At 38.7% G+C, this 15,860-nt stretch overlaps 1 protein-coding gene across 2 annotated transcripts in view; it reads left to right on the plus strand.

The window, feature by feature from the left end:
- Window positions 1-15,860, plus strand: part of NELL2 (neural EGFL like 2) — a 361,767-nt gene that overhangs the window by 259,016 nt on the left and 86,891 nt on the right. For both annotated transcript variants that reach the window (XM_061129495.1, XM_061129499.1), the window contains exons 15-16: window positions 2,124-2,246; window positions 4,982-5,077. In XM_061129495.1, coding sequence (XP_060985478.1) covers window positions 2,124-2,246; window positions 4,982-5,077 — 219 coding nt within the window. The remainder of the gene's footprint in view (window positions 1-2,123; window positions 2,247-4,981; window positions 5,078-15,860) is intronic.

Genomic DNA, 15,860 nt, shown 5'->3' on the forward strand with positions numbered 1-15,860 from the left:
AAACTGTCTTCACCTTGAATTGCTTAGGACCCACTTGATCATTTCAGTGGATGCTGTGAGTAAAGGAGAACAGAGGGAACCAGATCCCGGCTTGTGCAGTTATTTACATTTGTTGAACATTACCACACTGGATGCTAAACTAAATCTTGTTAGGCCCTTCCTCTACCCAGTGGGTATCATCTAATTAAGAGGACAAGCAAGGCAGGGATAAAAAGAGCATCAAATCAATCAGCAGCTGTCTTTAAAGGGCCGGTAGCTGTCCATATAGAGATTTATAGATTAACTGCAGCTCTTTGAATTGCACTGGAAAGAAGATTGGCAGCAGCTGCAAACTACACAGTGTGGATTTATTTTGCTTTAGGCCGCTGAACTCAGAGGTAGGTAGGCTACCCGTTCTGGTCTCTCCGATATTTAATCATGTCCAAGGGTAGCCTTAGTTAGGACACTCATTTGTAATCCAGCTGTTTTCTAGGCTGCCATCAGTATGCATAAATTTATTAAAATCTCTGAAATATTCTGGTTCTAGATAATAAAAGTGGAATTTTATATAATTGGGGGAAATTCATCCAGGAATTTGTAGAATAAGGTATCTATTACTATAATTCTAAAACCTTAGTGACTGAAATCTCTCTGTTCTCTGAAAAGTTATTGGGAATGATCTTTATAAAGTTATTATAGAGCTATAGTTAAAGGTACCCAACTTTGTGCTTGTTTAACACAGGACATAGAATCGTGAAATGTTAAACTTTTAAAAAAAAAATAAAGTGCATCTGATTTTAGTAGTTAAATGGTAGTCCAATCTCAACTGCATATGTCAAAGGCAAGTTTTTTTTTCAAAATTAGATATATTACTGTTATGTTGTCCAGAATAGTATGTATGTTGTTTGAAATACTAAGAGGTCTAAAGTGAAAAAGCAATATTTCTTTTTGCTTTGATTATTCATATCATGGTGAATTAATGGCTTAATTAATGTTATTATATTAAAATATATATTTAATTTTAGACCTGAATAATATTTATGCAAGAGCCTGGGTGATCAGTGTGAGTATGAGGCTGTAGGGATTTCAGATCGCTGAACTAACCCGTATGCATTTCCTTATCTGTATTTCATTTCCTACTCATCTTGATTCTAGTGTTAGATCTGTTTTCTTTCTCATATTTACTGTAGTTATTCCTCACATTTACATTTTTGCTGAACACTGAGCTTGAATTCTGAAGTTGCCTGATATGACTGTGAATTTGGGCAGGCCCCTGAAGCACTCTGAGCCACCATTGACTCGTCTTTAAACTAGTGATAGTGACATTGGTTCTGCCTCTCTCATAGCAGAGCTGGGGGTATTAAGTGATTTGGTGCTTTTGAAAGTGTCAGGTTACACACAGTTAAAGAAGGTTATCATATTGACTGTATATCTCAAAAAGTTTGTGTTTGCACATATTATAAAGGCAAGTTTGTCTTATTTAAGAAAAGAACGACCTCCTTTGCAGAAAGAGGCAACTTACGAAGAAATGCCAATACTCCCCCAACAGTTTGCATGTGTATCTTTATGCTTGCAAATGTGGATGTGGGTGTTAACTGCATCTAATTCCCAGGGCTTCAATTCCATTATCCTGCAGGTCAGGATTCGTGGAGCAATACAGTCACACCTCCTTTCCTATCATCCTTCCCTTGCTATAGGAAAAAGTTAGGGGCCGATTTATATCATGAGATAATTCCCCAAATATTAACCACTGAGACTATAAACAGCTGGCTGTGGGATCTACTTCTGAAAATTAATCCCGATCCTTCCCTCTCTGCTCCTCTCTTCCTTCCTACTATTCATTTGCCTTTTGTCCAAATCTTTATGTGTTCAAAGTTTGTGGATGTATGCACTATGTATGTACCTCAAAATGCAAACTCTTCTTCTTCTTTTTTTTTTTTTTCCATCCATGGGATTTTCCAGGCAAGAGTACTGGAGTGGGCTGCCATTGCCTTCTCCAAAATGCAAACTCTTCTTTAATAGATACTTTGTGCATGTTTTTGTTGGAAAGAAATGCCATACAATAACAAAGATAAAGGTGCAATTTAAAATGCAGCGTCTTTGAAAATCTATCTTTGAGTAACAAAACTGTATCCTCCTTTCAGAACATGATGAATGTGTCACAAATCAACACAACTGTGATGAAAACGCTTTATGCTTCAATACCGTTGGAGGACACAACTGCGTCTGCAAGCCAGGCTATACCGGGAATGGAACTACATGCAAAGGTAAAAGATTTTAGTGCTAATTCCATTAGGGATGATGCAATCCATCTCTCCTTCCCTCCACCCTTTTTCATCACTGTTACCTACTTTCTGGGTATTTCCCACAGCCATTGAGAACTTCAAAGTGTAGCTCATGTTCTTCCTCTTGGATTACATCAGTGTTTAAGTGGCCAGCTGTTCATCAACAATGATTTAATGTTCCATCACCTCAGCCGCAGTGGTTTTTCACCTCTGTTCCTCCCAAGCAGACCGTAGCCATAACCATACCGTAGGCACTTTTGTACAGAGCTGCTCCATCTTTGAAATCTAGACTTTAACTTTTTATTGTCTAACCCAAAGTCCCTTTGGTTCCAGTTTTTCCCCTTTGTTCTTTTCACAATTTTTCATCTTTAACCTCTCTGACCTTTCCTTTTCATCCAGTTTTCTAGTCTCCTCCCAGGTTCATATATTTCTTTTTGAGTCCAAACATTATAGCTGTATTTTTTCAGCAGTACTATCAACCCATTTGTTTTACTACCATGATTCACTGTAAACTATCTGTTTGGGATCAGTCTGACTGTTTTTCTTCTCTATTTTCTCTCTTGAGCTGTTAGGTGCTAATTAACTGGGAATATTGGGTTCGTATGTATTATCATCTCTGATTTTACCTGGTTTGTCAATACCAATCAATAATTCTCAGCTTTTCATTTCCATCAGTGGATATTCCAACTAATCTACCACCATCCATTAATTCTGTCTTGCATACATGCTCTCTTTTTCCTTCATCAGATGAGCTTACCTCCTAGTTCACAACGGAAATAGAGGAAACTATTTTGGAAATTCATACTGACTTCCATAGGATAAAGTCCGTATTTCTTATTATGTCATATAAAACTTATGATTTGTCTAATTTAGACATTTTAAGCTTCAAAACTGCCCATTCCTCAAATACACTGTCACGGAGATTACTAAAATTAATTTTATTTGACGCAATGTATATGGGAGACAGGAAATAACAATAAATGATTATTAATGCAGTGGCCTTGGAGCATGAGTCTAAGGCCTGTTCTACAATAATACACTGGATGCAGACATGGATGAGCCAGAGGATTACTCTGTTTGTAAAAGTTATGGAAATCCATAATTTAGAGCATTGTAAAGACCTGCTCATTTAGGGGTCCGAATCCCACAAAGATTTCCTCAGAATCTAGACTGATCCAGAGAAAAGCTAAACCCATAGCATAGTGTACCTGAACCCTTAGGACTTCCCCAAAGCATCTGGGTGTGCTGAGAGTTAAGAGTTCATCTGGGAGCCCAACCTTCTCAGTCTTAGTTGTATTTGACTCTCACTCCTTATTCATATGAAGAGTAAACTTTATAGTGTAAAGAATTCTTGAAGCCTTGAGTAGATGCAGATAGAAGATTCTTTGAAATAAGGAGAACTTTCCAGGATCTATGAATTTCTTCTGGAAATTAGGACTGCAGGTTTCCTGAGTAAAGACTCTCCAGCCTCTCTGATGGGAATGTCAAAAGCTGGGAAGAGATGTGGTTTAGATGTAGGATCTGCATCCTGTTCTCCATCAACGTGCTGAAATCTTGCAAATTACTCCAATGAAGATATATACATGATGTACCCTTTCTTTTTATAAGACTTAAATTCCTCATCTCTTTGCAAATTCCTGGTGACTAGGTATTGTTTTTGCCTGGGATGAAGACAGATTAGGACCTAGAATCAAAGAAGCCAACTGGGCCTCTTTGAGCCCCTTCTTTTACCTCAACCACAAAATCTCAGATTTCTACAGTTTACCTCTCTGAGAAAGTACATCCTAACTAACTAGAGGAGGCATGTGCCAGAAAACTAGAGAAAAAGCTTTTGCCTCAGGCCTGGAAAATGCTGATGTGGTTCATCCATGACAGACCTGGCCGGGCTGAGGGAGCAGCCCTGAGCCTTACAGAAACAAAGTATAAATTGAGGTGGAAACAGAAGTTTCTAAGGGTACGCAGTCTTACCTACCTTGTTTTTCTCACTTTTTTCTTTTTTGGAAGTGAAACCATCTCAAAACATCACCCATGCAATGGGTTGAAGCTTGGCTCCCTTTTCTACTCACAGAAAAACTACCCTCACTCACAAACCCACTCTAACACAACAGGCCATGAAGTTTCTTTGCCCTGGATCCTGACCTATCCTTGGCGGGGAAATACAAGACTCTTCCTAAAGACCCCTTTGGCAAATTCTCATTATTGGCTAATTCATCCCTTTAGGATGGATTTGTAGCTTTTTGAAAGATGGGGCATTTTTCTAGTATTTTGACATTTTGGCCAGTGTGTAGAATGATCAGAGCCTCATTGGATTCAATCATTTCTAGTTTCTGAGTCTCATTCTCTAGATGGTGGTTTGCTCTTTAGGTAACTGTCTAGGATAGTTGCCGTTTTTTATAGTTTTAATTTCAAGATTTTTAGAATGTTATAATGAGATGCAATACTAATTCTAATGCACTTCCTGCTGTGTAAGGTTACTGGATTTTGTTAAAGTTCAGTATTTTCTTTTATAGGTGAAACACTTAACTTCAGAAAGAATATTATTCTACAAATTGTGTTGAAGTTTCTTACCTATATGGAAAGTATATTATGAATATGAAATTATAATAGGATGTGTAGTTTGATGTCAACATTTTCAAGGCAATAAAGAAAAGCTAGTTTGAAGAATCTTGAACTACGTCCTTATAAAGTGCTAAAATCATGTATCTGAATTATTTTAGCATTTTGCCAAGATGGTTGTAGAAACGGAGGAGCTTGTATTGCCGCCAACGTGTGTGCCTGCCCACAAGGCTTCACCGGGCACAGCTGTGAAACAGGTAAGGATATCATACCGTCTTCTAGAAAATGAACTTTTACACCAATGTATGAAGTAATCCATGAGGAAAATAGTGTTTCAAGTAGGCTCTCAAAAACATGGTTCTATTAACACGGAAGCTTAGGACGCAGGAGGTGGAAAGTTTCAGTGAGGGGTACTCACTGAGTATTTGCCCAAAGTCTAAAGAGGTTTTGCAGCTATTATAACTAGAAGCATATGGAACTTTCTCAGAAAAAAAATGTTCGGGATTGCCTAGGATTTTATGACTTCATAATTCATTTTACTCATTTGGAGCCCCATATTCCTAGAAATTGTATGATAATATCAAAACATGGAGTTCAAGCTTCTGGACAGCTCACTTTCTGGAATATACTACTTCCTGCATCCACATTTGAGATGTTTTAATAAATTTTTACCTGGTCCACTTAATGTTTTTTCATTGTTGTATATTTACAAACTATTTAAAGTTCTCTACTCCTTAATTTTTCCTCACCCAAGTCCATTCTGAACTTACTCTTTCTGATAGAGGTTAATACTAGAAGCTTTTAAAAATATTTAAATATATATATCTATACTCAGTATATAGCTTATGACTCAAAGTAAGATAGTTTTGCCCATTTAAATGCACCTTAATTTAAAAAGTACATTGATTATTAGGTCCTAATTAAAATCATGTCAGTAGTAATTTTGGTTGCTCTGGGTTGTGTGCCTACTGTCGCTTTAATCATGCCTGACTCTTTGCAACCCTCTGGACTGTAGCTCACCAAGCTCCTCTGTCCATGGGATTCTCCAGGCAAGAATACTAGAGTGGGTTGCTATGTCCTCCACCAGGGGATTTTCCCAAACCAGGGATCAAACCCACGTCTCTTATGTCTCCTGCAATGGCAGGTAGATTCTTTACCACTAGGGCCACTTGGAAAGCCCTGTTTTGGGTTAAATGGGTTCTAATAGCAGGTCCTCCCAAAGTCTGATTATTCTCCCTAAGAGAAAGCTGCTGCCACCAGTGATTGGTAGTCACTGCCTCCTGTTGCTTTTTATAAATCTCTGTGCAGTAGACACAGTGAATGTCCCATCTCCATCCCCCTTGCAGTCATCTGGTTTAATAAACACATTGATCAAAATGTAAGACAAAAATGCTCTGGTCCACTTGGAAAGTGAAAATTTTGCTGAAAAAGTACTGCCACTATACACCGAAGGATGCTAATAAAAGGACTGCATCACTACATCCTTTGTTTCTGCAAATACCTCTAAGTGGTTCTTTTCAAACTTCAATGACTAATGGGTTACAAATGTCTCTAACAGAAAATGCCTAGTGACTATCTTGATATATGGGGCTCTTTCTTAAGGAGATCATTTCCTAAATCAGAAGTTCCAAAACTCATCGTGCATGTGAATCATTCATAGAGCTTATTAACTACAGATTTCTGATAATTAACTATCTTAGATTTACTAGATCAAAATCAAATACTTCCAGTGCAATGATTCTACAATGCTTCTATCTCATGATCTCTACTAGTATATCAAGTATATCCCACACACATATATCAAGGTACATTGTAATTCTCCTGTACATTAACTCCTGTGGTGACTGTGTCTCTTGAATACTACAGTGTTTTATGCTGTTTCTGGTGCAGAGTCTGGTTAGTGAAATAGTGGCTTCTTCAGGGTATTTCAGTGGTGTGGATTTTTGAAATAAAGACTGTCCCAGAATATCTGGGATGAATAATGACTGTGCTCAATCCTGCATATCATTACTCAACTAAAAAAAATGATTTGGAGAGATTGTGAAAGTGTGAAATGGCATAAGATTAATATGAGCAATGTAAAATTTAAAACTGGGGTTAAAAATAACCCAACAGAATACTTAGCTTTCTCTATATAATTATCCTTGAACTTTCAGTCTATAAGACGAGAGTCTCACACTTGCTCTAAGTTCAGTTCAGTTAAGTTGCTAAGTCGTGTCCGACACTTTGTGACCCCATGAACCGCACTGTGACAGGCCTCCCTGTCCATCACCAACTCCCGGAGTCCACCCAGACCCATGTCCATTGAGTCAGTGATGCCATCCAAACATCTCATCCTCTGTCATCCCCTTCTCCTCCTGCCTTCAATCTTTCCCAACATCAGGGTCTTTTCAGTTGAGTCAGCCCTTCGCATCAGGTGGCCAAAATATGGGAGTTTCAGATTCAACATCAGTCTTTCCAATGAACACCCAGGACTGATCTCCTTTAAGATGGACTGGTTGGATCTCCTTGCAGTCCAAGGGACTCTCAAGAGTTCTTCTCCAACACCACAGTTAAAAAGCATCAATTCTTTGGCACTCAGCTTTCTTTATACTCCAACTCTCACGTCCATACATGACCACTGGAAAAACCATAGCCTTGACTAGACAGACCTTTGTTGACAAAGTAATGTCTCTGCTTTTCAATATGCTATTTAGATTGGTCATAACTTTCCTTCCAAGGAGTAAGCATCTTTTAATTTCATGGCTGCAGTCACCATCTGAGGTAATTTTGGAGCCCAAAAAATAAAGTCAGCCATTGTTTCCCCATCTATTTGCCATGAAGTGATGGGACCAGATGCCATGATCTTAGTCTTCTGAATGTTGAGCTTTAAGCCAACTTTTTCGCTCTCCTCTTTCACTTTCATCAAGAGGCTCTTTAGTTCTTCTTCACTTTCTGCCATAAGGGTGGTGTTATATGCATATCTGAGGTTATTGATATTTCTCCTGGCAGTCTTGATTCCAGCTTGTGCTTCCTCCAGCCCAGCGTTTCTCATGATGTACTCTGCATAGAAGTTAAATAAGCAGGGTGACAATATACAACCTTGACGTACTCCTTTTCCTATTTGGAACCAGTCTGTTGTTCCATGTCCAGTCCTAACTGTTGCTTCCCGACCTGCATACAGGTTTCTCAAGAGGCAGGTCAGGTGTTCTGGTATTCCCATCTCTTTCAGAATTTTCCGCAGTTTAATGTGATCCACACAGTCAAAGGCTTTGGCATAGTCAATAAAGCAGAAATAGATGTTTTTCTGGAACTCTCTTGCTTTTTCGATGATCCAGCGAATGTTGGCAATTTGATCTCTGGTTCCTCTGCCTTTTCTAAAACCAGCTTGAACATCTGGAAGTTCATGGTTCACGTATTGCTGAAGCCTGGCTTGGAGAATTTTGAGCATTACTGTGCTAGCGTGTGAGACAGGTCATGGTGGAGAGGTCTGACAGAATGTGGTCCACTGGAGAAGGGAGTGGCAAACCACTTCAATATTCTTGCCTGGAAAACCCCATGAATAGTATGAAAAGGCAAAAAGGTAGGACACTGAAAGATGAACTCCCCAGGTCAGTAGGTGCCCAATATGCTACTGGAGATCAGTGGAGAAATAACTCCAGAAAGAATGAAGGGATGGAGCCAAAGCGAAAACAACACCCAGTTGTGGATGTGACTGGTGATAGAAACAAGGTCCGATGCTGTAAAGAGCAATATTGCATAGGAACCTGGAATGTTAGGTCCATGAAACAGGCAAATTGGAAGTGGTCAAACAGGAGATAGCCAGAGTGAACATCGACATTCGAGGAATCAGGGAACTAAGATGGACTGGAATGGGTGAATTTAACTCAGATGAGTTATCTGAGTTCATTTACTTCTGTGTGCGAGAATCCCTTATAAGAAGTGGAGTAGCCATCATAGTCAACAAAAGAGTCCGAAATGCAGTACTTGGATGCAATCTCAAAAACAACGGAATGATCTCTGTTCGTTTCCAAGGCAAACCATTCAATATCACAGTAATCCAAGTCTATGCCCTGACCAGTAATGCTGAAGAAGCTGAAGCTGAACGGTTCTATGAAGACCTACAAGACCTTTCAGAACTAACACCCAAAAAAGATGTCCTTTTCATTATAGAGGACTGGAATGCAAATGCAGGAAGTCAAGAAATACCTGCAATAACAGGCAAATTTGGCCTTGGAGTACAGACTGAAGCAGGGCAAAGTCTAATAGAATTTTGCCAAGAGAACGCACTGGTCATAGCATGCACCCTCTTCCAACAACACAAGAGAAGATTCTACACATGGACATCACCAGATGGTCAACACCGAAATCAGATTGATTATATTCTTTGCAGCCAAATATGGAGAAGCTCTATACAGTCAGCAAAAGCAAGACTGGGAGCTGACTATGGCTCAGGTCATGAACTCCTTATTGCCAAATTCAGACTTAAATTGAAGAAAGTGGGGAAAACCACTAGACCATTCAGGTATGACCTAAATCAAATCCCTTATGACTATACAGTGGAAGTAAGAAATAGATTTAAGGGACTAGATCTGATAGACAGAGTGCCTGATGAACTATGTGTGGAGGTTTGTGACATTGTACAGGAGACAGGGATCAAGACCATCTCCAAGAAAGAGAAATGCAAAAAAGAAAAATGGCTGTCTGAGGAGGCCTTACAAATAGCTGTGAAAAGAAGAGAAGCGAAAAGCAAAGGAGAAAGGGAAAGATATACCAGTTTGAATGCAGAGTTCCAGAGAATAGCAAGGAGAGATAAGAAAGCCTTCCTCAGTGATCAATGCAAAGAAATAGAGGAAAACAATAGAATAGGAAAGACTAGAGATTTCTTCAAGAAAATTAGAGATACCAAGGGAACATTTCATGCAAAGATGGGCCCAATAAAGGACAGAAATAGTATGAACCTACCAGAAGCAGAAGATATTAAGAAGAGGTGGCAAGAATACACAGAAGAACTATACAAAATATATCTTCACAACCCAGACAATCACAATGGTGTGATCACTCACCTAGAGCCAAACATCCTGTAATGTGAAGTCAAGTGGACCGTAGGAAGCATCACTACGAACAAAGCTAGTGGAGATGATGGAATTCCAGTTGAGCTATTTCAAATCCTAAAAGATGATGCTGTGAAAGTGTTGCACTCAATGTGTCAGCAAATTTGGAAAACTCAGCAGTGGCCACAGGACTGGAAAAGGACAGTTTTCATTCCAATCCCAAAGAAAGGCAATGCTCTAAGTAACTGTCTATAAAAGCCAGTTCAGTTCAGTTCAGTTCAGTTCAGATCAGTTGCTCAGTCATGTCCGACTCTTTGCAGCCCCATGAATCACAGCACGCCAGGCCTCAAGGGCTTTGATAAAGATATAGATCTGAAATCTAGTTCTACTGTTTCCTTATTATGTGGTCTCGGGCAGAGTAATTAGCTTCAGTGTCTTTTACTCTCTACACATCACCTTCCTCTTCACAGATATCCGCAAAGATGGGCATTATCTTGGAGCTAACATTCGTTTACAAGCAAAAATATTAGGTTCATAGTGATTAAATTTTTGTGATGTCACAGAGTTAGCAACTGAATACTAAGAGCTTTTTACCCCATACTCTACTTAAAAAAAAAAAATCTATATCAGTGCTTTTAAAAGTTTTCAAAGTTTCTTCTGAATACACTAATTATGAGGGAGAGACAGCGCCTTCTTCTAGGGAGTTCCTGAAATGGTTCACCATGAGGGTAAATAAAATTTCTTCAAAACATCTTGTTTTAGCCTATAAATCCATTCATTTCTATTCCATATGTAAAATATTTAACTTACTCACCATTGAGTAAAGTTGGTGCTCAGGACAGTGGGCCATAGTTTATCTCTGCTTTCTAGCATCTCTTAGCCCAGGACCATATTTCACTATTTGAGTAGCAGGGCATTCCTGCCTCGTATCTGAGAAAGTGTAATAGCAATACTTGCCACAAGGTGTCTGCCCTAATAATTTCTCCAGGTTAGATCCTAATTCCTCACCTTCTGACACCACCACTCTGTTGATATAGTTACAAATAGAAAGTGTCATTAAAAAAATATACTTTCAGATGAGAAGTGATGCACAGTCCAACCTCCACAACCCAAATTTGATCATATCACCACTGAAAGAAGAAAAGTCAGTGCCTCCCACTGCCCTTGAGATAAAGGCCACCTGTCTTAATGCAACATTTGAGATTTGACCCCTGCTAATCTACCCAGCTTTCACCTTCTGGTCCCTCTGTCTGTTCACCTCATTTTCACTCCAGGAATGGAGTTTCATGGAGGTAAAGGGTATAACTTGTTCACTTATGAATCTTTGAGACATTGTGTTAGGCCTACAGCTTATTAGGTGCTCCACAGATTTTTGTTGAATAAATAAACAAAGGTATAAATGAGGAATAAAAGATGATGTGGATGCTTCCATATCCTTATTTGCTGGCTATTTTAAAATATTAGCTTAAAGAGGCCTTCAGGATCATCTGATCTTGTGCTTTCACCTACCGGGTGAGGTAATTTCTGCCCAGAGTCGTGGAGTAACTACTTATATATGGTGTTTAATTGTAGTTACAGGCCTGCACTGTAGAACGCAAGGCTTCTGATTCTTATTCCAGGGTTTCCTTTCTCCTTCTTCCCTTCCTTACTCCCTCCCTTGCTCTCTTCCTTCCTTCATTCCTTTCTTCCTTCTCTCCTTTTTGCTTATGCCATGTTATATGTTCAGGAATCCATCCTGCTGCCATTACTCATCAAGTCTGTGCTTTTGTTATGCCTGTGCCTTCAGCTCCCATTCTTTAACAGTGACTTCTGCGACAGTTTTTCTCTCTCGAGGTAGGGAAGCATCAGCATTGCCGAGATTATCCATGTATAGGAATGGCCTAAATGTCTGCTGAAGTTGGGTGCTGCCTGATAGCTTGGTTCCAGTCATTCAATCTGCTGAGCCCTCACAATGGAATCTCCCAGAAGGAAGTATTAGGATTTCCTGATTTCTTGAAAGATAATCTTAATGTACATGAGTTTTACCAACTCTTATTACTTTAGTCGAAAAGTCTCCTCTGAACCCCCTCATCCCTAATTTATTTAGTCTATTTCTCCATCATGTGTACCTTGGTGAAACGATTGAACCCATTTACCAACTTCACAAAAGGGTTTTGTGTGTGTTTTTACTGAGTAAAATTAATTTTCATGGCCTTCTTTTTTAGGCACTTGTAAGATTACTTACTTGTAAAGCATAACTTCATTTTTAATTAAACATCCTAACATTCCATCATGTGTTTAACTTGGGTTTCGCAGGGTGATTATTTCTTGGATAACTCAATAAAATGTATTTGAAATCTATGTGCTGAAGTTTAACAGCTCTATCACTGCCATGCTGTATTTATTGCTCAATTGCTAAATCTCGGCAAACATGTGTCTGATGATCTAATTAATATGTGAAGCTGTCATTATACTAAAAGTAAATCTTTCAGTCATGATTTGCAGCATGACTATAAAGCAGTTGACAGTCCCCTATAGGTAACTGCTGACATATCAAATTAAAATGCTTATGACTGGGAAAAAGTTGATATCAAATGGCAAAACTAAAAAAAAAAAAAAAATGTACTGCAGTATCAAAGAAAAGGATATCAGACATTTTAGTGTTAAATGGCTGTGTGTGTGTGTAAAATAATGGGTTTCCTGACCACAGATCAAAACATGAGATGAATTTTTAATTATTTTCAGTGAGTAACTAAATGAATATAAATTTAATTGTATTCCTAAGTGTTTTTCTAGCTTTTAATATCTCTAATTTCAAAATGATAAATAAAGCATGAGGCATATATGAATGTTGCCTTACATTCAAGGTAACTTTAAAGTGGTTGAGGTGGATTGATTTTTTTAAAAGTTCATATTATTACTGTTATAGTGCAGGTAGTAAAAATCCTTCAATTCATTTATAGTAAAGTTATTTTTCTGGTAGTATGCATAGTTAGCATTTATTATTAATGTCGAATTGTATTACATTTTGTGAAATTGTTAAACTAGCAAAGTTTCAAAACATTTCTGCCATAGCATATTTTTTTTTAACTGAAATGACTCACAGTGAAATTCCATTAGCAAAATGTATATCTTTTTGTAGGAGAAGAGGGTAATTTGAATAAAAATGTTGAGATAACATAGTTAAATAAGAAAGAAAACTTTAGATGGCTTTGCTTTACCAATGACTGAGATCATTTTCTTTTTTTTTAAGCATTGTTTTGAACCATTTTGCTTTCAGTTCAGTTCAATTCAGTCTCTCAATCATGTCTGACTCTTTGCAACCCCATGGACTTCAGTACACCGAGCTTCCCTGTCCATCACCAACTTCCAGAGCTTGCTCAAACTCATGTCCATCGAGTCAGTGATGCCATCCAACCATCTCATCCTCTGTCGTCCTCTTCTCTTCTGGCCTTCAATCTTTCCCAGCATCAGGGTCTTTTCCAATGAGTCAGTTCTTCGCATCAGGAGGCCAAAGTATTGGAGTTTCAACTTCAACATCAGTCCTTCCAATGAATATTCAGGACTGATTTCCATTAGGATGGACTGGTTGGATCTCTTTGCAGTCCAAGGGACTCTCAAGAGTCTTCTCCAACACCACAATTCAAAAGCATCAATTATTTGGCACTCAGCTTTCTTTATAGTCGAACTCTCACATCCATACATGACTACTGGAAAAGCCATAGCCTTGACTAGACGGACCTCTGTTGACAAAGTAATGTCTCTGCTTTTTAATATGCTGTCTAGGTTGGTCATAACTTTTCTTCCAAGGAGCAAGTGTCTTTTAAATTCATGGCTGCAGTCACCACCTGCAGTGATTTTGGAGCCCAAAATAATAAAAGTCTGCCACTGTTTCCACTGTTTCCCCATCTATTTGCCATGGAGTGATGGGACCAGATGCAATGACCTTGAATGTTGAGTTTTAAGCCAACTTTTTCACTCTCCCCTTTCACTTTCATCAAGAGGCTCTTTAGTTCTTCCCTTTCTGTCATAAGGGTGGTGTCATCTAAGTATCTGAGGTTATTGATATTTCTCCTGGTAATCTTGATTCCAGCTTGTGCTTCCTCCAGCTTGGCATTTCGCATAATGTACTACTGTGCATAGAAGTTAAATAAGCAGGGTGGCAATATACAGCCTTGACGTACTCCTTTCCCAATTTGGAACCAGTCTATTGTTTCATATCTCATTCTAACTGTTGCTTCTTGACCTGCATACAGATTTCTTAGGAGGCAGGTATTCCCATCTCTTGAAGAATATTCCACAGTTTGTTGTGATCTGCACAGTCAAAGGCTTTAGTGTAATCAATAAAGCAGAAGTAGATGTTTTTCTGGAACTCTCTTGCTCTTTCTATGATCCAGAAAATGTTGGCAATTTGTTCTCTGGTTCCTCTGCCTTTTCTAAATTCAGCTTGAATATCTGGAAGTTCATGGTTCACGTTCTGTTGATGCCTGGCTTGGAGAATTTTGAGCATTACTCTGCTAGCATGTGAGATGAGTGCAATTGTGCAGTAGTTTGAACATTCTTCGGCATTGCCTTTCTTTGGGATTGGAATGAAAATGGACCTTTTCCAGTCCTGTGGCCAGTGTTGAGTTTTCCAAATTTGCTGACATATTGAGTGCAGCACTTTCACAGCATCATCTTTTAGGATTTGAAATAGCTCAACTGGAATTCCATCACTTCCACCAGCTTTGTTCATAGTGATGCTACCTCAGGCCCACTTGATTTTGCATTCCAGGATGTCTGACTCTAGGAGTGTGATCACACCATTGTGGTTATCTGGGTCATGAAGATTTCTTTTATAGTTTCTGTGTATTTTTGCCACCTCTTCTTAATATGTTCTCCTTCCGTTAGGTTCATACCATTTCTGTCCTTTATGGTGCCCAGCTTTACGTGAAATGTTCCCTTGGTATCTCTAATTTTCTTGAATAGATCTCTAGTCTTTTCCATTCTATTGTTTTCCTCAATTTCTTTGTATTGCTCACTGAGAAAGGCTTCTTATCTCTCCTTGCTATTCTTTGGAACTCTGCATTCAGATGGGTATATCTTTCCTTTTCTCCTTTGCCTTTAGCTTCTCTTCTTTTCTTAGCTGTTTGTAAGGCCTCCTCAGACAGCCATTTTGCCTTTTTGAATTTCTTTTTTTCGGGGATTGTCTTGATCCCTGCCTCCCGTACAGTGTCACTAACCTCCATCTGCAGTTCTTCAGGCACTCTTTCAGATCTAATCATTTTGCTCTACTTAAACAAATACAAACTTCACACACAAAAGCCATTAAACAAACTTCATTGTAAAAACTTGTGAAGAAGGAAGTTCAACTTCTAATCCTTCTCCATGTCTATTAAAGTTACCTTTCCAGATCTGAATTTCTCAGTGGAAGAGACCAGATACAAGCAGATATTTCAGTGGCTTTTGTAATGTGGGAACAGACCTGTGGTGGTGGTTTTCAGTCTCTAAGTCATGTCTGACTGTGACCCCATGGGTTATAGCATGCCAGGCTCCTCTGTCCTCCACTGTCTCCTGGAGTTTGCTGAAATACATGGCCGTTGAGTCTGTGATGCTATCTAACCATCTTATCCTCTGCTGCCCCCTTCTCATTTGCCTTTTCCAGGTATTCATTAATCTGCCTAAGGTGGGGACTCCAATCATACTTGCTGAGACCTAAATGATCTTATTGGTTTCTATGGATAAAAGTGAATGAATTACATTTGATGAATGAATGTATATTAATTAGCTTAGGATGAATTTAGATGCCAATGTTACTTTTTCCTGTCACCAAATTAAAAACAAAAGCTCTCTTCAAAAGCTTTTTGACCATACCTGTATATGAGTTAGCTTAGGTGCTTAAGACATGTCTTTTTTTCATGTTGGTGATCCTTGCCCTCTTTTAAATAATCCTTTTAATTTTTTAATGTTATGCCAAACCTTGGTTCTCCTTGAAGCATTTAACAGAGTGGTCAAAAATATAAAAATTAGAGTCAGAGTAACATCGGCA

Source organism: Dama dama, chromosome 3, assembly GCF_033118175.1.
Source record: "Dama dama isolate Ldn47 chromosome 3, ASM3311817v1, whole genome shotgun sequence".
NCBI lineage: Eukaryota > Metazoa > Chordata > Mammalia > Artiodactyla > Cervidae > Dama > Dama dama.